We start from the raw sequence: 21,673 nt of genomic DNA on the forward strand, positions 1-21,673 counted from the left end.
CTTTAGTTCTATCACCAATTTATGTCTAGGATTTATTTCAGCCCCTGCCTGATGGCGTCCACAGCACACTCCCCTGAGCCTGGAGGCTGGCAGCACAGATGCTCCCTGCTGTTCTTTTACCCATCATTCACTCTAACCACATAATGAGCTCCTACTGTGTGCATGGCAGAGACCAGGCCATAGCTCACTCTCCTCAGAAAGGTTGCTACTTCTGCCCATGTGCATACTTAACTCCACAGGGGCTTCCCAGGCAGCACAGGTTGGCTTGAACTTGGAATCCTCCCATTTCAGAACCCTGAGTGTCAGGGTTACAGTGCTAGCCACAACACATGGCTGGATGCACAGATTTATGCCTTTATAAAAAGTCTTAGAAATTTAGAGGGGCAAAGATACCACCAACTTCCTTTATAACTTGGAGGTACAGTTTGTGTTACTTAAGCTTCTAAACCCTGACCGAACTTTTCCACAGAACAATTTTGCTAGAGAACTCAGACTAGAAATGAGTTTATGTGAGTTCAAATCCTAAGAACTGGACAACTAACTGGCTGCGGTGTTTCAGTTTGTTCATTTGTATAATGAAAATAGCAAGCAGCTCTCATTCCTAGATTGTTGGAAAGATGGAAGATGCTGGAACAATTAACTAAACATATAGGGTGGTACCACAGTAGTTAGTAGGTTTACAAGACTATAGCTATTTTACACTCTTATTTGTTTAGTTATTGCGACAAGGCCTCATTCTCTCACCCAGTGTGATCTAGAATGCAGACAGGCATTAGATTTGCCTGGGGTTTCCAAAGATGTGTGCAGTTTTGACTTGGCTATTTCTGCCCCCTGCTGTGGCTCAAGATGTGGCTCTCCTGGCCACCATGCCTTTGCCCCACCATCTTGAATTCTAACTCTCTGAACTCAGTTAAGTGCTGTCTTTTATAAATTGCCTTAGTAAATGTTCCATTGTTGTGAAGAGACACCACGACCACGGCAAGTCTGGAAAAAGCACTGGATTGGAGCTTGCTTCCAGAGCTTTAGTCCCTTGTCACCACGGCGGGAACATGGTGACATGCAGGCAGACTGATGCTGGAGAAGTAGCTGAGAGTTCTACATCGGGATCCACAAGCAGCAGGAAGAGCTAGAGACACTGGGCTTGGCTTGGGCTTTTCAAACCTCCAAGTCCATGCCTAGTGACACATCCTCCAGTAAGGCTGCACCTCCTATTCCTTCCCAAGTACTACCGCTCCCTGTTGAGGAAGCATTCGAATACACAAGCCTATGGCGGCCATTTATTCAAACCTCCAAGTAACTAAGGCATTTTAATCTCAGGTGTTCTTCCTCAGGGATTGTCCCCCTTTATCTGAGATAAGATCTCTCTCTAGCTTGGAAGTTTCTAAGATACTTTGGCACCCAGAGAGCCTTCCCCTTTCCCCCAGTGCTAGAATGACGTGTGCCACCATATCTAGCTTTTTGGGGGGCACAAATTCTGTCCTGGGCAACAAAGGGAGGTCCTGGAGCTTAGAAGTGCTTTGCTGACTGCGTTATCTCCTTGGTTCCTGCAATCGGCTCTGAAATTTGTTTCCATTTAAGATATAAGTTGTGAATCCAATTTACACCAAGACAGTCATGGCAGGTCAGTTCTAAACCTCCCCAGTTTCTCTCTACTTCCAGAGTCACAAGATGATCCCATGTCATTTTCTGTTCACTGTGCCTTTGATCTCTGATTTCGGCCCCATCTTCTAGATTTTTTAAAACTCTTATCATCACAGTTTCTTTGAGATCCCCAAAACACAGTGATTTTTTTCTCCCAGGCTCCTTTGTATTTCTATCCTTTCAGTATTTTGCTTCTTCTCTTCTCTAGATCTGTCTCATGTAGTCTGAGGACCCCTTCACCATCGAGCAGGACCAATGCCATTCTCCCCGTCCCAGGTGACCTGCACACCACTTCAGGTTCCTCTCATTGTCTTGTTCTATGTATCGCACTTAGGGCCTGAAAGCTGATGAATTCACCATTACGTCCCCCTAGAACATGGGTATTAGTGAACAGAGCTGTGTTCCAGGTGTACACAGATTATATATTAGAACATGGGTATTAGTGAACAGAGCTGTCTTCCAGGTGTACACAGATTATATATTAGAACATGGGTATTAGTGAACAGAGCTGTCTTACAGGTGTACACAGATTATATACTAGATCATGGGTATTAGTGAACAGAGCTGTCTTCCAGGTGTACACAGATTATATATTAGAACATGGGTATTAGTGAACAGAGCTGTCTTCCAGGTGTACACAGATTATATATTAGAACATGGGTATTAGTGAACAGAGCTGTCTTACAGGTGTACACAGATTATATACTAGATCATGGGTATTAGTGAACAGAGCTGTCTTCCAGGTGTACACAGATTATATACTAGAACATGGATATTAGTGAACAGAGCTGTCTTCCAGGTGTACACAGATTATATACTAGAACATGGGTATTAGTGAACAGAGCTGTCTTCCAGGTGTACACAGATTGTATTTGCTGATGAGGAAAGGTGCACTGGTAAGTTTTCCTTAAAAAAGAGCCAATGTGGGTGGACATGGCCTCTTCTCACTCAGGCGTCTGTGCTCTGCTAGCTCCATGTGCTAAGTGTTTAGTGTCCTGTGTACTGGGAGTGCCAGGCCACCTCTGGGGAAATGTGTTCTATGTCTGAAAAACAATAGGGCCTTCACATTGACCTCATTGAGTCATCTGCCCTCTCTTTCTCCTGACAGACACGAGCTGGCTTTTGGAGAATTCTGCTGACACTGTGGAAGGCTGTCTGGAGTAGTCTAGAGAGCCATAGGATGGGGCTGGCCCAGAGAGGAAGGCATGGGGACCTGGCAGGAGGGTCCAGCACTGACTGCTGTTGAAGGCACGGGAAGTTCTACGTTTGTTCAGCTGGTTTGGAGTCCCGGCATCGGCACAGACACTGGCACTGGCATTGGCAGAGATACCGGTGTCGGCAATGCTCCACACCTGGATTGCTCTGTGGCTGGCTCACCCCATGGTCTCACGTTACCTCTGTCCGACCTGCTCACAGAGGCCTTTTGGGACTCTCACCTACTGTGGGAAAGGAATAATGCATTTACACATGTATGTCAAACATTTGAAGGTAGCTCCGAGGCATGAAGCTGTAAGCTCCAGTGATCCTCTAGCTCAGCTGATAGTTTCAGTATCTGCCTTCCAGCACAGATGAATCGGTTAAGTGCCTTGATAATGTTTCCTTGGCTTTTCTTTTTCTTTTCCTACTTTGATATTATGAGGATTTATTACTTCTTTTTTTCCTTTTGGACCTGAGCATGGAAAAGCTGTCTGTTTGGATCTCTTGTCTGTGCGCCTGCTCTGTCAGGTGGCGAGGCAGTTGCTTAGCCCCCTCCCCTTTACTGGCACTTTCTGGGCTGGTCTCACTTGGAGAACATCTTTGCCTTGGTTCCCTGCCATTTCTTCATAGAGTCATAGCCACCGAGCAGATTTCAGGAGGGGAACATCCCAAGAACAAAATCCCAAGGCTTGATAGACACCAGTCCAAGTCAGGCTCACTGAGCCATGGAGGACAGGAAAGTGGGAGAATCTGAGCCAGAGTGGACACCGTTTAGCACTGAGTACAACAGAGGTGCAGTATATGTTACGGAGCATGCTTCAATGTAAAGTGTGTCCCAAAGGGCAAGGGGACAGCTGAGAAAGATGATTCTGCCCCAGAATGACATTTTGAGATGACTTTGGGATATACAGATGGAGATGTTCTAGGGACAGATGTGATGCTGGCCCACACTTGGCTCCACACAACCTGAAGTCCAGCATTAAGATTCTGGTTAGTGATCCTCCAGGATGGCGGACAAGACATGCCAAGGAAGAGCGCGTGCTCCCGAGGTCTGAATGCACAGATCAGACTGACCAACCATAAGTGCAGATGTTAAATACTCAGTGTTTGACCATTCTTTAAAAGTGACACTATGAGTGGATTATGTCCCACTGACTTTAGGTCAGACTTTTCTTTTCCTTCCCTAAATGTCTACTCTGAGTGGGGACTGGCAGGCCACTTCGGGTGGACATGCAGTCTGCCCTGTTCCCCAGGTGACAGAACACAGGCCAAATTGCTGGGCTTCAGACTCCAGTTCCCCAGGTGGCCAAGGAGGATTCTGGGATTTAAGGATTCAGGAAAAGCTTTGCCTAGCTCTAGCTTTCACAGGAAGAATGGCCTTGGCCCTACAGGGTTACAGAAACTCTCATTGTCTCACCTTTTGGCTCTATGGCCAGTCTTGGTCAGGAGAAGACAGTCAAGCATTCAAGGCTGCCCACTGGGTGAAGCCCCAGGGTCTATGCCTTCCTTCTTCAGACAAACTAAGTGTCCTCTCAGACTGGGGCAAATCTCTACAGGTGCCTGGCACAGGAGGGCAATGCCACGCTAAATTGTCCAGGCTTCCTGGGAAGTCTGTTAGCAATTACAAAACACAGGCACTAAGCTCAGCATCCCACTGTAAGTTCTCAGTAGGCTCTACCCTCCGATCCTGACAGCATAGACTGTCCAGCAGATTCCTGGAGTCAGTCAGAGCTAGCCTCAAACACTGATGCTTTTTCTGCAGAAACCTGCCTCTAACCACAGACCTCTTGGGTGTGGTCATCAAGCATAGTCTCCTGGCTCTGGTGGCAGCTGATGGCCAGCATCCTTTCATTTGGTGTGTATTAAGAGCATATAAATCAGTCATTTTTGACCTTTCCAAATAGCAAATGAATTTTAGCAAGCTTTTATATAAAACTGACCTTTATTACAATTTAAAAAGAACAAAGACAAGTTGATAAGTGCCTTTAATTACAACGTACCTGTTATTTACAAGTAATTATACTTTTAATACACAACTTGAATAAGGTTCATTACATGTAAACTAGAAAACATCACAAGTTAAAGTCCAGCCTTTATGACTATTCAGAATTGACATATTACCATCAGACAGAAAACAAACACCCGTGTCAGTTCCTTAGGTACCATCACTAAATGGAAACTCGGGATCTGGCCATAGAAGAGAAGAAATGTGCCTCAAATTGAAACACGACAAGAAGTATTGCTATTATCTAACCCTAAATACAATGAGCTGGATCATTAGAAACAATGCAAGCACAGTTTATGTAGCACCTTCGAGGAGGGCAAAGCATCCACACTTATCTATGTCACCCTACTTGTCCTCAACATCCCTATGAGGTAGGCAGTGGTTGATTATCATTATCCCCATCTTGTAATATGGAGAAACTGAGGCACAGAGAAGTTCAGTCATTGCTTGAGGTCACATAGTAAAGTCGATGATGGGACAGGGACCACAGCCCTGTGCTCTTGTCTCCAAAACCAGTAATTCTCTTTAGACTAACGGAGGATTTAATTCAGCACATAAATTCACTTTTCCAAGAAACTGTAAAATGTGCTCTCCCCACACACAAACTATTGAAACACTATAGGCAGGAGCGAACACCCTGGTACAATGGCGGACAGATGCCATATTCTGCCACAAAGGCTATAGGAGTTATGTTCTTTATTCCAGGAGCTGATCTTCCTAGCTGAAACAGTTACAGTCTTTAGTAAAAATACACTCGAAAGGCTGCTTCTCCTGGCTTACAGATTACAGATTTAATGACCATACTACATTACCCACAAACTTGGCTTACTCTTGCGTTACAAAGAAAATATCTAAAGAACACGTTTACATTGTGAGTTAACTGTCCTCATTTGTACACATTTACTGTTTACACTTGAGACAGTGGTTCTCAACCTGTGGGTGCTGACTCCTGTGGGCGGCATAGCAGACATTTACATTACAATTCAGGACACAAGCAAGGCTGCTGTGATGAAGGAGCAACAAAATAACTTTATGGGGGGGGGCACCACAACATGAGGAACTGCAGTGAAGGGTCACAGCATTAGGAGGGTTGAGACCACTGCTTTAAGAGATTCCAAGTGGCTGGTGGGAGTGGGGCAGTATGTTTTTTAGAGACAAACAGAATCAGGACACTACACAACACTTAGTTCAGGTTTTATTTTCTGTCCCCCTTCAGAGTCAAATGTATATTTGATACTTAAAAAAAAAGTACTAAAAATACTCAGAATGATTGGAGCTCCAGGCTTTTTCCATATAGCATCTCTACAGATAAACACTGGGAATGGTTGCACACAGGCCTCTGGGGAGTGGCAGCCCTCGGTCAAGTAGCTGGGAACCGATATTCTAGACCGACTTTAGGAGAGGGAAAAGGCCCAAGTGATGGGGAATGTCACATCAGGTTCACCAGGGGTTTTACACAGAAAACATGGAGCTGTGTCAGGAATGTGCAAAGTCGTCTATGTCTGGTTCCAGGTCACTATGTGACCTTTCCCTGGAGGCCTGAGAAGCAGGGAATTAGAGGTGGTCACTCCAGAGCCACAGTCAGTGGTTCCACGTTGGCTGGAGATCCTTGGTAGGAGAGACAGGACATCCTGAGATACAGCATAGACAGATAGCTGGGAAGAGGCTGTGGGTGGGGAAGAGGCCCTGAGACAGATGGACAAATGGACAGATGGCCATCCGGGCAGGAGCAAGCAAAGGGAGGCGGGAAGAACGACGTCACACCCTGGTGCTTCTGCCTCCTTGAGGCGCCAGAGTCAGGGACCCTATAAGATTCTGAGGCTGTGTGGATGGTTCTGCACATATAAATCCAAGGTTTGAGCATCTTCACTTTTGAAAACCTCTTCACTCCTCTGTGGACTGGATGATCAGACAGTTACAGAGATCTGCAGACAGCTGCTGATGGATCTGGGTCTTAAGTTACTTTGTACTATTCTTGTGTAAGAGGAACCTTTGAACTGTTGGGAACCCAAGAGACATGCTACATTCAACTGCCCTCAGGAGGGAAAGGGCTTAAACAAGAAACAGACTTGCTTATGACAGTGTATGTATCAGGCTGTCTTTCAGACTCCCCCGGAAAACATGAGGCTGTTGGTGACAACATGGCAGCGTTCTCCTGCGCCAGCTCAGCGCAGAGTCTGAGGAGGGGCGGGCACCAACTTTACAGCACATATAAACTGACTGAGAGAACCAGAATAATGTAGAAACAGGGTCTTTCCACGTAGCCCAGGTTGGCCTTGAAGTGAGATCTTTCTGCCCACTCTTCCATGTTACAGGATTACAGGCAGAGCTACCGTGCCCAGCTCCTAGATCTTAAAACAAAGCCTACAGAATAAGAGTGACAGCCCACGGGGAAGGTCTGCACGAGCATAAATGAATTTAAAGGGATGATCTGCAGGATCACCTTTAAACAGACTTGTTCTGTTTACCTGATACGAAGAATCTGAACAAATATTTCTCAGGTAAATAAAAACTTGAAGAACAATAAAGTACAAATATTTAAAGATAAAATATAAAAAATAAAAAAGGCTTGAAAATGAGCAAAAATAGGATAAAAACCATACAGATGTTCTTTCTCTTCTGGACCATGGTTTTTAATATTCTGTTACCCAATTCCAGATAAAAATGCTAATTTTTCTGGGTTCTGTGCCAGCTTCTCTAAGTAAAGTTCTTGCGTACGACTGTTTTCAGCTTCTTTGATGCCCTGTCAGGAATAATGCCCGGAGGAACAGACAGGCCCCAGCAAGGCAGGAGACACGGTGCCGCTGTAAAGAAATCCACGTTTGATTCTGTCTAATGTAATCCTGTTTTCCCAGCAGCTACTCACTAACACCAACATCACACTTCCCATGTCCCCTTGGCACAGTACATTATAATGTCAGGGTTTCCAGGGAATAACCCTCAACACAGACTGTGACTCCAGCAGCCAGCCTAAGCTGTCGGTGGACCAGAGACCAACACTATCAGAAGATGGCACCCCGGATCACAGGGAGCATTGGGATTAGTGTCATTTGCCGATCTACGGAATCCTGCTTCCGTCTGGAATCACAAGACAGGCTTCGTACATCCATACTCCACTATCACCTGCTGCCCCTGCAGCAAATGCTCGACTTTTCACACGGAATAAACTAGATCCCCCATGATAACTGGCCTGGGCTACCTAGGAGGCCACCCTGCCTGCCAGCCAGGCTCAGGCCTCCTCTGTTGCTGCTTCTGGCTTCCTCTCTTCCTTGACACACACTGAGTAGCACACCTGTTTACATTCCTTTTCTCGGAATGAATATGCATTGAGTCAAAGCATAACAAAGCCATCTTCAGACAGCATTGTTTTTCACTGGGAGAATTATGAACACAATTTAAAATCTGAATGTCTTCATTGGGAAAACCAAATAAAAGCATCTCAGAAAGGTATTCCATAATTACCCAATGAAACTGATGGAGAATGGTTTCTTTTATAATTCTGTTGTTATAAGTTTATCACACCAGTAGGATAAACTTTCTAGACATATAATAGAACACAGCCTAATTAGTACCAGGGCTGTGCCAGAGCCAGCAACACATCATACATACATAGGTACATACACACACACACATGTATATTATAGTTTATCGCTGGTGAAGGCAGGGAGTGTTCTAATTATACAGGTGAAAATCAAGTTAAGTAAAGCACCCTGGCAAGCTGGGGGAGACTTTAGTTCTGTGTTCATGGCCTATTGTTATTAAGTATTCAATTAGAATTTACTGCGGAAGAATCCAATTCCGTTGAATTTACTGTAGAAAACTCACAAACTTTTTTCTCACAAAGATTATTGTATTATTTAGAAGTTTTACAGACTTATTGACATGATCAAGAAAAGGACAAATTAAAAATGTGCAGCTAACATATTTATAAAAATGACTTTCTTTTAGAATTTCTGGAACATTTCATATAAGAAAGCCTGCTTTTCTCAAAGTTTACACTTGGAAAGTACATGAAGCAGCAGAAAATGCTTTCAGACTTTTAAAAGTATTTAAAGAAAAAGAAATAGCTGCTTCTAATCTAGCCAGAATTGCAATTCTGATTTAAAGGGAAAACCTTGTGATTTATTTTTCTTTGGGCATGACTCACATAGGCTGGGTATGCTTGGATGCACACTGCGGGAGGCCAGCGGCGAGTGCCTCTGTGTACTGCGTGGTCCACTTTGATTATTACTTTCACCAGCTTAAACTCTGTAACATTTAGGCTGAGACTTTGAAACAACCACAGGCTCTGTCCAGCCCAGACAGGAACACAGATTTTAAATCAAGTAAAGGAGTAAAAAGTTACAACACCACAACACAAAGCAGAGAAACCCTGGGTATCGAGTCGAACAACTATGGCACAGCAATAAATACACTGATTACGTACCAAGCTCAGCCGAGGAAAGCTCCTCCTTGCCCTCTCCTCTGCCCAGTCCCTTGTGAAGTCCCCTCAAGGTACTCTCCGCCACAACTCAGTCACCGCTGCTCAAGCCAGCAGCGCGATTTCAGTGCATATTTTACAACGAGGTTGCATACGATATCTGGAAACTCGGGGGACATTCTGATGACGAGATTTCAAGATGACATGATTGTTTATAATCAATTTGTCTTTAAAGAAAGAGTTAAATACTTCAGCACCCACACCAGCTTCCCTGCTGAGTAAGACTTTTTTATAAAGCACAATCAAACTTCTGAGCTGGAAGGTGCCTATGAAGGATTGGCAGTGTGGCCAGCACAGGCTGGGAGGGCCGAGTGTCAGGGGTAGCACCATGTACTAGAGGGACCCTTGGGACCCGGGAGACGCTTGGGTCAAACTCATTGATACACAGTGGTGGAAGTCCGTGTTTGCGGAAGATCCTTGCCCTCTGCTGCTCCTGGGGCAGGGGAGGTGCCCTGCTTGTTACCATCTGATCGGCAGTGGTTCCGCTTATCTGTGTGGCATCTTCATGGGTGGACTGGGCTGACTGACACCACCTACGAGAGTTTACAGCCCCACAAGCCTGGCACACAGCAGCAACAAGGACAGTTCTTGAATACAGGGATGGGAACACAGGCCGCAGCTGGGCACTTCACCCTCCCAGTCACACTCTGGGGGTCTCACAGGAGGGAGAACAGCATGGTTAGTACGCGGTTAGAGTCAGAAGTCACAGCAGGAGCGGGGAATGGCCTGTCTGTATCAGTGCCAAGGCTTCCTGCCTGCACTTTGGCTAGGTTCCTCTAAGACTGAAAAGTGAATGCGGTTCCCAGTGTTGGCCTCGGAAGATGGAGAGAGATGACTGAATTGAAAGCAGGCTGAACTGGTAATCGAGCTACTTCAGCCACTGATTTTTGTTAAATGAAGGAAAAAAAAGTCTTAACAGGCAATTTGCACTGGCAAGTACCGCACGGTGGACACCACCACTGAGGTTCTTAGAGATGTCAGACGTTAATGAGTCTGAGCCCTTCGGCAAGTTCAAACTTCTGAAGCCAGAGTTTGCTCTCTTTTTAACACTGACAGTCTCAGTGGGGTCTGTCACTTTGACATGGTCGTTACTGCATGTGAGTCACCAGTGGTCTGGGTGTTCTGGATCTGGAGCTCCCAATACCATTTGGAAAGCCGAGTCCTTACAAATCTTCAATGTTATGTTACTTGTTAGAGAAAAGAATAGAAACTGCTCATAATTACCTAGCTTGTGTGCTTTACGGTGCCTTTTCAAACTGAGAGTATAAATCATCGTACATAAAATCAAAATAGTTAATATATGTTTTCTGGCACTTTCTAGAAATTAGGCATGAACATAAAACATCTTATAAATTTATATAATAAAATAAATGTATACACTTTACTCTTAGATTACCATTGAAGACAGGAAAGTCACACATGTGGGCAGCAGAGATCACTGGGAATACAAATTCATGTTCGCAGCCCTTTGAGGATAGACACCATGGCTGCTGTCCGCACATGCGGTCTGGGTCCCAACATAAACATTAAGGCTCTGTTTAGAAGGAAGAGCGCTGGGCTTAAACAACGTCAGAAGTACCATGGTTGTCACTGGGAGTTCCGAAACTCTGACAAGGTTTCCGAACACTGTGGGGGAAGGTTTGAACAGGAAAAATAGGAAAAGCATCTAAAGTACCTCAAATACAGTGGAAAGATTGCAAGTGCGCTGTCACAATTAGGAGAAAAGACCCCAGAGCCTCCAGGGACACCCCACCCCCAACCTCTATAGCCTGTACCGTCCAGATGCCCAGGGACAAACAGGGAGATCTGGGAAGCCGGTGGGACCAGTGGCCTGTTCTCACCATCCTAGCATCCAGCGGAAGATGGTGCCAAGCCTGTGGGAGACCCTCCTTGGGATGAACCACAGATGTGGCCCGGTCACAAGTGGTGGAAGGCAGGATGATTTAGCTCTGGTGGCAGAGGAGGAGAGTGAGGAAGGAAACCTGGCTCCACAGGGCGGCAGGTATCCCAGGCAGATGGAATTTCAACACTGGCCGGTGGAGCTTCCCCTCACAGCCTGCCTTCCTCTGTGGGATGTGGAGGTCACATCTACCCGGGGTTCCTCGTGAGCATGGGGTCCTGCCCTGATAGGTGGGTCCATACCTTACTGCTTCAGAAACTGGGGAACAGCTGTGACCCTGTGCTTGACTTGGGTTAACTAAAGCAACATGACATTGATGTCTTATCATTCCACAGCCGAGTGGTCCTGGATGAGCCCTGATCACAGGCTCTGAGACTTCTGGGTTGCTAAAGCCTGGTGATATCTCTGCAGTGCTGCAAGTCCCCAATACTCTCGTAGTCATTCTCCTTGGGGACGAGGTGGCCATTGGTCTCCAGAGGGACCTTTTCTTCCTCTCTGTTTAGATTGTGTATGGCTTCATAGTCAGGCTCGGGTTCCTCACTGGGCCTCCTTGCTGGGAGAGGTGTGCAGAGGCTGTTGGGAGATTTCTCGAAGTCTTTCACAGTGGCATAGAGGTCATTACAGGAAGAGGATGACCTCTGAGGGGGTCCCTGCATGGACTGGAAGGTCAACTCTGGCCCTTTTGGAGACGGTCCGGGTTTGTGTGCTGACTGTCCGAGTTTATTCACTGAGGAATACATGGCCGAGATCTAGGTAGGGAACAAGGAGAAATGAACTGCTGGCTGGAGCGGCCTCCCTCCTCCCCACTAGGTGCCCCCTCCTCCCCACTAGGTGCTCCCTCCTCCTCACTAGGTGCTCCCTCCTCCTCACTAGGTGCTCATAAACATTGCCCCACCCCGTGAGTCACCTTTGTCATCCACATTAGATCTGAAGTATGGAACTAGAGAATAATCACACTATCTTCCTTTCTATAGATTAGTCATATTTGACTAACTCTATAAACCCAATTTTGTGGGTTTCTCGGAAGACCAGATGGAGCTACTGTGGCTAGTGGAAAACTGGTAGGGGGAAAGCCGGAGACTCACAGGGCTTCAGTGGGAGGGGATGGGAGGGGAGGGGCCATGAGGGGCACTCCAGAGATGGAGGTGTGAGGCAGAAAGCTGGGAGGCCCCTGAAGGGCCGTGGCAACTGGTTGTACCTGGGAGGATGGGGAAGCAATAGGAATCAAAGATGACTCCTAAGTTTTGCCTTCTGCAGCCAAGGAGACGGGTAACATTTCCCTTCCTTGGGAAGGAGTACGTGGGGCCTAGGCAGTGTCATCTGAAGAAGGCACATCTTGAACTCACTCTTCATCTCCCTACACTGCACTCAAGAGCTCCCAGCCAGGGACAAAGCCCCCACATTGGGCATTCCTCTCCAGCCACGTACAGCGGAAGTAGGGATGGTGTCTGGTGCTCCGTGCCCCACTGGGCATTCATTCCTCTCCAGCCACGTACAGCAGGAGTAGGGAAGGGGTCTGCTGCTCCATCTGAACCTAGCGCCATGTGTGTCATGGTCATGGCTTCTACATTTGGGAGGCACCACATAAGTCTCAGTTTTTACCCTCGTTCTTGGAAATCTACCATTTGTTTTTACTGGTGGCTTCAAGCAATGTTAGTCTTAGCCTGATTTCATTTTTCCTGAAGCGACCAGCATCCAACATTCCATTCAGAGACATTTTCCAATATTCTAGGCGGGATGAAATTCCCTACTCCCAGCCATCCTGACTTTGGGAATTTTCCAGCCCACTGACAATTTCCTTCTAGGGTGGCCCACCCTGGCTGTTGACTAAAGTGCCCTCCTTCTTTTCTGATCCTAGTTCTCCCTCCTCTTCATGACTGTCCAACCCTTCCTTCTGCACTGAGCGAGACTGGATTCCCTGGAGTTGGTGAGACAGGGTGTTGCCAGCTGCCCAGCCTGGGCTGTGGAACTGAACTCCTCTACAAGAGCAGCGCATGCTCTGAACTGCTGAACGAGCCCTCCAGCCCCTTGATGTCTCTATTTTTTAAGCACTTGTTTTTGGTTATTTGAAAACAACTGAAGTTTACCTCCTCTTCTGTAAGATTCGGGTCTTCTTCCCGAGACTTGTATGACAAGGAACTAAATCTCTGTCAAAAAATACAAATTAAAGTAAAGCAGTTTGAACCCGATAGCTGATCCTATCTACTGCGCATATATGTCCATGTCTAGACCAGGGCCTTCCGGGATCTCTACAGACTTCATGTATGCCCATGTCTAGACCAGGGCCTTCCGGGATCTCTACAGACTTCATGTATGCCCATGTCTAGACCAGGGCCTTCCGGGATCTCTACAGACTGCATGTATGCCCATGTCTAGACCAGGGCCTTCCGGGATCTCTACAGACTGCATGTATGCCCATGTCTAGACCAGGGCCTTCCGGGATCTCTACAGACTTCATGTATGCCCATGTCTAGACCAGGGCCTTCCGGGATCTCTACAGACTTCATGTATGCCCATGTCTAGACCAGGGCCTTCCGGGATCTCTACAGACTGCATGTATGCCCATGTCTAGACCAGGGCCTTCCGGGATCTCCATAGACTGCAGGCCATCATGTGTCTCTTGAGTAAGCTGCTGGCACACCGTGACTGCCCAGCCACACCACTGCTGTCTAGAGGTCTAACACTTCAGTGTGCAGTGGAAATCAGTCAGTGATTTCCAAACCCATGGTTTTGGTTCCTCATCACCAAGGGAGAGATGACGGGCTTTGGGGAGGGTGATAGTATATCACCCTTCTATACAACACGCCAGCATGCCACATCTGAGAGCCTGCCAGTATCACCAGGGAGAATGCCCATAGATCTCACAATTTCTCCTGGCCTTGTTTCTCAGTGATCCACAGATCTCACCCCTTCCCCTACCTTGTTTCTTAATTCTATAAGTTGGGCTCTGGCTTATTAACTATTTCTAACACTTAATTCTTGATTCTAACAAAAACATACTCATCCCACCTTCTCTCCCTGACTTTGACAGCTTGTTTCACCATCCCCCAGCGACTTTTCACTGAGCCAGGCCTTTAGTTACCAGGGCCCTCTCTGTCCTCCATCATCCCAGTTCCTAGAAATCCTTTCAGGCTAGCATTCATCATCCAAACTCTTCTTTTTAGATCGGATTTCAAGGATTCAACAACACAGTTGTGATGCAACTGTCTTTCCTGTTTCCCCTCCTGGGACCTCTCCTTCCCGCTTTAGCAAGTGTTGCTCTGTAGTCAGTCCTAAGTGGGGAAGCTTAGGTTCCTTCCCTGTTCTGAGATAGTGGGCAGGCCCTCAGAGTGGCCTGTGCCTTAGGTACTTCACTAAGACATCCTGCATCCCGTCCTTCTTGCAGCCCATCGACTTGGTAGCTTCTCATCCTCCTCACCCACCCGCCATAGCGCTACCTCAGTCACCTATGGATGGCCCCGCTTCTGGATTCTCTGAGAAAACTGAAAGGGGAAAATACATTTCTCTGGACTCTCCCTTGCCCCATAACAGCCCTGGTGTCCTTCTATCCCCTCCCGGTTACCACACGTGAACTTGCTTGGCATGTGCTGCTCTCGGCCGTCCCTGCTACACATTGGATTATGTCTCACACTGCATGTGAGTGCTATTCTGTCTCTCTCCCACTGTCTCCATCACTAGACCTTCTCCCTCGGTGGGGTCATCTCCACCAACACATAAACGTGTTAGACACCAAACAAACAGACAACTATACTTCCAGCTCCATCTTTCCCTCACTATTGTCCAGAGAAGCCTCAGATAACTTTCCTCTGCCAATCACTTCAGCTGAGTATCTACTTTCACACTATTCGTCTTGGTCCCAAATGATGACCACAGCAGAGTGATGGCTTGTCCTGTGTGTGCTCAGGTCTCCAGCAAGTCCCGCCCTCTTTCCTGGTTTTTGTTCTTATTTTGGTTTCTTCTGCTGTCCTCCCAACCCCAGATCCCTGTTCTTAGGACTCTTCCGGTCCTAGTAGACACGCCTCCATTGCCATGAGCTTAAACAGTTTGGCGGCTAATTCTGAACCATGTGACTCCAGCCCCAGCTGCCCTGAGGTGTGTCAGCACCAGGGCCAGTCCTGATCTCTAGCGGAACACTACTCGAGCAGAGGACTGCGGCTCACCCTAGCCCCTGCCCTACTGGGATACTCTATCTTGATTTGCGGTGGTTCCTTGTGCCCACAGGCTGTGCCAGCCCTCAGCTCTTGGTCTCTTCTGCTGCCTCTGTCTTGCCCGGAGCCCCTCTAGTTATTAGAGCAGAGGAAGCTTTCAAAGCATGGATTATACTGTTGCTTTCTGCTGCTTTCATTCAGACCACGAGCCCAGGACATAACCAGACACCTGTCTGCAAGGTCTTCTCATCTTTGCCCATCTCGGCTTACCCCAGCCCTCCCTCCCACACCAGCCACTGAGCTAGCTTGGGGGCTTCCCGAGATCAAAGTGCACAGTGCCCCGAAGAGCACCTGCCCAGATTTCTCAGGCCCCCTAGATCCTGCTCAAGAATCCCTTCACTTAGAGGGAGGAGCAGCAACTCTACCCCCACCTGACTTATGCCCAATCTTCCTTATGTGGCTTTTCCCTTTAAACTGTGTTATGTCTATCTCTTCCCCCACTAAAGCTCAAGTTCCACATGACCTGGGATTTGTATCCATTTACACTTTATTCACTGGGGTAGAACATCTAGAAGGCCATATGGCATGTAGTGGACGCTCAATAAAATCTTTTTTTTTTTTTAAATATCAAACATTTGACATTCCTAATTCGGTTAAAATTGGGATTGTTTGCATGGAAGAGGATCCCTCTTCGAGGTGAGGGATGACCGGATCCTGAGATGTGGGTCTCCAGTCCCTAACGTGAAATATGGAGAACTGCTCATTAACAATAGAAAGCAACCCTTCTATCTTCCGAATGCTCACTAAGAAGAGCTTCGCTAGTCCAGGCAGCGTACACTTACGTCGCTTTCCTTGTCTTTGGTTATAGGAACGGCAGAAACTTGGATTTTACCGCAGCTTATGAACATGTTTGCAAATACCCCGGAGGTGCGTGCGGCCGCCGATTTCACAGATACCATGAAAAGTTGAGACAAACTCAGAAGAGTGTGAAGAATGACTTCATAGACAGCCACAGGAAGGTTGAGCATGCCCTCCCTGCAGAGGCTGGACGTGAACTTACGACTGGAAGATAACCTGACATTTATCTCTGTAGATAACAGGAAACCTTATTAGCTGACGGAAGCGGGGTGGGCCTACTTAAACACTGGGGCATTTCGACATCCAATGTGAGGCTCCCTGTGGCTCAGAGGCTGTTGAGACACATGTGCCAAAGGCTGCGGACTGCTGATGGATCTTAGACCTCTGCTGACTAAACTTTTTAGAAATTACTTAAAAATATTACATAGAAACTAGTGAAAAATAAGACCCGTTAGTTGGTTTAGAGGAAAATACATACAACAAGCTGTGAGCAGAGACACTGAACATCTGGACTGTCTGCACAGGCCAGAGTGCTTCCAGCTGTGGGGTTCTGAAGGGCTCAAGTTATGCTGCCCAAGGAAGCCACACAGAGAAGACAGGCTCTGTGGGGCAAAGAATCTTGCCTATTTAGTTCTTAGTGACACTAATATTGATTTAATAACATATAATATAAATGCTGGAAACTACCCAAATGAGATATGAGAAAGATTTTGTAGGCATAAATCTTCAGCATCTTAAGACTTAGAGGGTGAACCGGCCAACCACAGCTTACACTAGCCCGGATCACGTCTCATCATTTCATGAACCTGCTAGTATCATATATACGTCCCAGGACCCGGCAACCTTTCCGTCAGGACAAAAGCCCACCTTGTTGTGTCCACTGGTCCCCTCCAGAGCTTGCTCTTCTGCCTCTGCCTCTTTCTTCTTTGGAAGATTTGCGTTCTCATCCAGAAGTTTAACCGGGACAGGTGGGGGGACTTCCTCTTCCGGGTCACTGGACGCTCCCAGAATGCTCTCTGCGTTGACGCTCTGGCGGCACTTCTTGTTTCTGTCCACAGAGGCATACTCAGCAAAGTCGGGTTTGCCCTCTGCGGGGGCGCCCTGAAGCTCCTTCAAGGCGGACGTGGACTTGGACTTGCCAGCCTGGCCTTTATCTGCCACCTCCTTGATCTCCTTCACAGTTTCATATAGGCAGTCCTCCACCATGTTCTCCTGGGAGGAGCTATCCTTGAGCACCTCGTAGGGCCCCTCCATGCCGGGCCCCGAGTCCCCCTCCACCACCCTGGCTGTGAGCATGGCGTCCACGGCGTTCTCTGGGGGGATCCTTGGCAGCTCCCGGCTCTGATGACTCTTGGGCTTTCCTGTGCTGTCCTGGGAGTCCAGAAGATCGGAGGCCGAGGTCTGAACTTCCTCATAATGCTGCATGCAGGTCAAGGTGCTATCTTCTGAAAGAACTGAAGAGGGCGGGTGTTAGCAACAGAGGAAGAGCACCTCTTAATAACCAGTGTAGGGCGCCACGATGCTAGACCATCAAGCCCGTGTTAACTAACCTGATGCTCAGCCACATCCCATTCCATTTAAAGGGAAGCCAGCCTTGTATTCCAGGTCCATGATTTAATAAACGATGTGGGCTAGCTACACTCTGACTCATGGTTCCTTTTATTACTTACTGTTACTCCTGCTGAGACCCACGGAGGCAGAGGGCCTGACAGCGCACAGGGTCAAAGAAACATTCCAGGCAGGGCCAAGTGCTTAAAGCGGCTGAGGCAGGAAGACTGAATTCAAGCGCAGACTGGGTAACTGGCTTAGTGCTAGAGTGCCTGCCTGTAGCTCACACCAGGACCTGCCTCCACCCCCAGGTTAGAGAACAAGCGAAGTTGACAAAATACCAAAAATGGGGCATGCGTGTTACCCTCGTCTAACTGGTCCTTGCCTCTGAGGGAGTAGGCGCTCTTCTTGGCCCGTCCCTTGTCACAAGTCACTTTCATCTGGCTGTTAGGACAGAGGTGGAGCAGCAGCAATGCACCTTAGATCTGTATCACCAAGGGCCAGACACTGTGCCTAGGCCCCACATTTTTGCCTCACAGAGGCCCAGCCAGCATGTCCCTGGACTGCCTCTAAAATGGTAACCATGATTCCTGGCAGTCAGTCCTTATCACATGGATTTTGAGTGTTGGCCAGATGCCAGGGACTGTTCAACCCGGTACAGACCCAGAGGTGAGCAGAATAGAACCTTCTCTCAGAATTCTCACAGCAAAACGACAAGTTCTTACTCAAGTAGACCTCACTGTAGGGAGATCAGAGACAGTGTACCAGCTGGGAGGGCTCCCGAGGCCTTCACCTAAACCACGAAACAAAACAAAACTCCAGCAACACCAACAAACCAAGAAAACCGAAACAAGAAAGGGGGGGCATGTGGGAAGAGGAAGTGGTAGGAGTGTGGGTGGGGGGTGAGGGTAATGAGGGTGGATGTGATCACAATACATTATATCCACGAATGGAAATGTAAAATAAACTGCTAGGAAGAAGAACAGAAAAAGAAACATGCAGGATAATGCTGTATCCTCAACACTCTGGATTTAGCATTCCCAGAGTTCCAGGTCCTTCTGATCCCGCAGGACAGCTCCTGCTGGGCTCCAGTTATCTGGTCCCAGAACAGAGGGGCACTAGCGTTCTGTAGACCCCTGAGTTTCCTTCATAAAGGGGGAAGGAAGAAGCCTTGCCCTAGGGAATGCAAGCCACATGGACAGCAATCATTGCGACTACGCCTGTCAGTCAGTGTATACCGTATGTCAGACAGAATGGTGTATACAGAATGCTGAGTGCCTGCCCTGGAATCACGCTGCCTGGTTCACGTTACAGATCCCCAAGCTCTGTGATAATCAAACCTTGGTCAGGTTATTAATGGCTGTGTGACAAGGATGTGACTTCCCAAAGATGTCCTCATCCCAGTCTATGGAAACTACATGCTGTGTCACGTACCAAATTGCATGCATGCGTGCGTGCGTGTGTGCACGCATGTAGCGTGTAATCGGCTGACCTTGAGAGGGGTAGAGGAACTTGGTTACCTAGACAAGCCCAAGGGATTACACACGGTCCCAAAGGGTGGAAGAGGAAGGGCAGTAAAAGATTCAGAGATTCAGGGAGAATCCATGGACTACGGGATACGGCAAGAAGTGACTCTCCAGTAGCCCCTAGCAGGAGGTGGAAGCAGGCTTGCGGACATCTGGATATTAATACTGCTCACACTTTTGACCCTGATAGTCGTAAGTTAATGAACTTTCTCCACTCAAGGTCTGTGGTGCTGTGATGCGCAGCTGGGGGCCGGAGACGGGGACTGAGTGCTGCCTGTCAATGGGGGACTCAGTGAGGAGTAGACGCTTTCAAGGCTGGAGCAGGTGACTCTACCCACTTCTAACAGCCAACAACCAGATTCCTGGTGTCTTTATGTAAATTAGACTTCTGGCTAAGACTAGTGGTCATAGTGACCAGGTAGAGTATACCCTTAGTTTCTGAGCTACCTTTTTTCTTTATTCAGAAAATGAAATCTTTATTTCACATGTCTGGTGTTCTGCCTGCATATATGTTCGTGCATCACTTGCAAGCCTGGTGCCTGTGGAGGGCATTGGATCCCCTGGAACTGCAGTAGTGGATGGTGGTGAGCTACCATGTGGGTGCTGGGAATTAAATTCAAGTCCTCTGGAAGAGCAGCAGCAGTGGTGATGGTGGAGGTGGTGGTGGAGGAGGAGGTGGTGGAGGTGGTGGTGGAGGAGGTGGTGGAGGAGGTGGTGGTGGAGGAGGTGGTGAAGGAGGAGGTGGTGGAGGAGGTGGTGGTGGTGGAAGAGGTGGTGGTGGAGGAGGTGGTGGTGGTGGAAGAGGTGGTGGTGGAGGAGGTGGTGGTGGTAGAAGAGGTGGTGGTGGAGGAGGTGGTGGTGGTAGAAGAGGTGGTGGTGGAGGAGGAGGTGGTGGAGGAGGAGGTGGCGGAGGTGGTGGTGGAGGAGGTGGTGGTGGAGGTGGTGGTGGTGGAGGTGGTGGAGGTGATGGTGGAGGAGGTGGTGGAGGTGGTGGTGATGGAGGTGGTGGTGGAGGAGGTGGTGGTGGTGGTGGTGGGGGAGGAGGTGGTGGTGGTGGTGGTGGGGGAGGAGGTGGTCGTGGAGGAGGTGGTGGTGGAGGTGGTGGAGGAGGCGGTGGCAATGGAGGTGGTGGTGATGGAGGTGGTGGAGGAGGCGGTGGCAATGGAGGTGGTGGTGGATGTGGTAGAGGTGGTGGCAGTGGTGGTGGGGTTCTGACAGTGGTGGCCCTAACTGCTGAGTCATCATTTCAGCCCCGTGATCCACCTTATTTGAAACCTAGTACGTTCACAGTGATATCTCTGCAGAACTTACTGTCGCCATTGGTGAGCACCCCGTTCTGTTCACTGCTGGCTAGGGCATCTGTTGTCAGGCTGGTTGCTGAATGGCTGAACATCTCCTTGTCAGAAGGCTGAAAAATCCAAATACATCTTTTGGTAAGAATCTGCTGTGTACCAGAGGAGGACACTCCTAAAATCAAAGCAGTCAAAAGCAAATCCCAGAATCCATGAATTAAATTAGGTGAGTCCCATGGATAACTTAGCCACACTCAGGTGTCAACGTGGGGACCATTCTGAGCGATGGAGAATGGCTAAGCCTATTTTTGAAGGTGTGGTTCTGGATTCTCAGGGGCACTGGGACTCTTCCGGGGCTTCAGGCAGTGCATCTCACCTGGTGGTTACAAGTGGGCTACAGACACACTGTTTTCCTTAGCACACGGCAAAAGGAGACCACAAACTCTTGTGGTCAGAACAGATTCCAGCAGGGACCAATGTCATCTTTGTAACACAGGTATTGCCAAACAAACAGCAAAGCATCACTGCTCCTCCAGACAGGAGGAGACTGAGTCTGTACCGTATTTAAAGCCATACATTTCTGAGGCTATTTCAGAGCTAGTCTCTGGCTTCAGGCGTCACCGAAAGGATCATCTACTGAGAGATTGCTTTGCGAATCTTTCCTGTTCTAAAAGACACAGAGGCACTTGGAAGGACAGGCAGTTTGCTCCTCTGGGGTGATGGTGGTGTACAGACACTGTCTGGAAGGAACTACATGCTAGGTGGAGTTGTCACAAGGGGCATGCAGAAACAAGCTGCTCCTAGATGCAGGTTACGCTACTGGTCCCAGAGAGCAACCCAGATGGGCACACGATGGACCCCATCCTTTTCACGTTCATGGCTTCTGCTGCCCAAGACACAGCCCGAGCTCCAGGATATCACACGGGAAATTCTGATGTGTCCTGCAGAGAAATCTTGGGTAGTTGGCCTCACAAACTTCCTGACTCTGATGAGAAATCAAATAACAGATGGAAAATGGTCCCGATGTGTGGTGATGCCCGAGTGTCCACGGAGTCTGCTCTACTGGGCCAGTGCTACT

At 48.1% G+C, this 21,673-nt stretch overlaps 1 protein-coding gene across 4 annotated transcripts in view; it reads right to left on the reverse strand.

Moving 5' to 3' along the window:
• Positions 1–10,660: 10,660 nt before the first annotated feature.
• Positions 10,661–21,673, reverse strand: part of LOC121458378 (phosphoprotein associated with glycosphingolipid-enriched microdomains 1-like) — a 145,411-nt gene continuing 134,398 nt past the window's right edge. For all 4 annotated transcript variants that reach the window (XM_041667637.1, XM_041667636.1, XM_041667635.1 and 1 more), the window contains 4 exons: positions 20,615–20,711; positions 17,097–17,683; positions 13,311–13,370; positions 10,661–11,972 (listed from right to left, as the gene is read on the reverse strand). In XM_041667637.1, coding sequence (XP_041523571.1) covers positions 11,610–11,972; positions 13,311–13,370; positions 17,097–17,683; positions 20,615–20,711 — 1,107 coding nt within the window. In that variant the 3' untranslated portion in view covers positions 10,661–11,609. The remainder of the gene's footprint in view (positions 11,973–13,310; positions 13,371–17,096; positions 17,684–20,614; positions 20,712–21,673) is intronic.

This window comes from Microtus oregoni, unplaced genomic scaffold, assembly GCF_018167655.1.
Source record: "Microtus oregoni isolate MIOR12 unplaced genomic scaffold, Mior012 000017F_ref0000208, whole genome shotgun sequence".
Lineage (NCBI taxonomy): Eukaryota > Metazoa > Chordata > Mammalia > Rodentia > Cricetidae > Microtus > Microtus oregoni.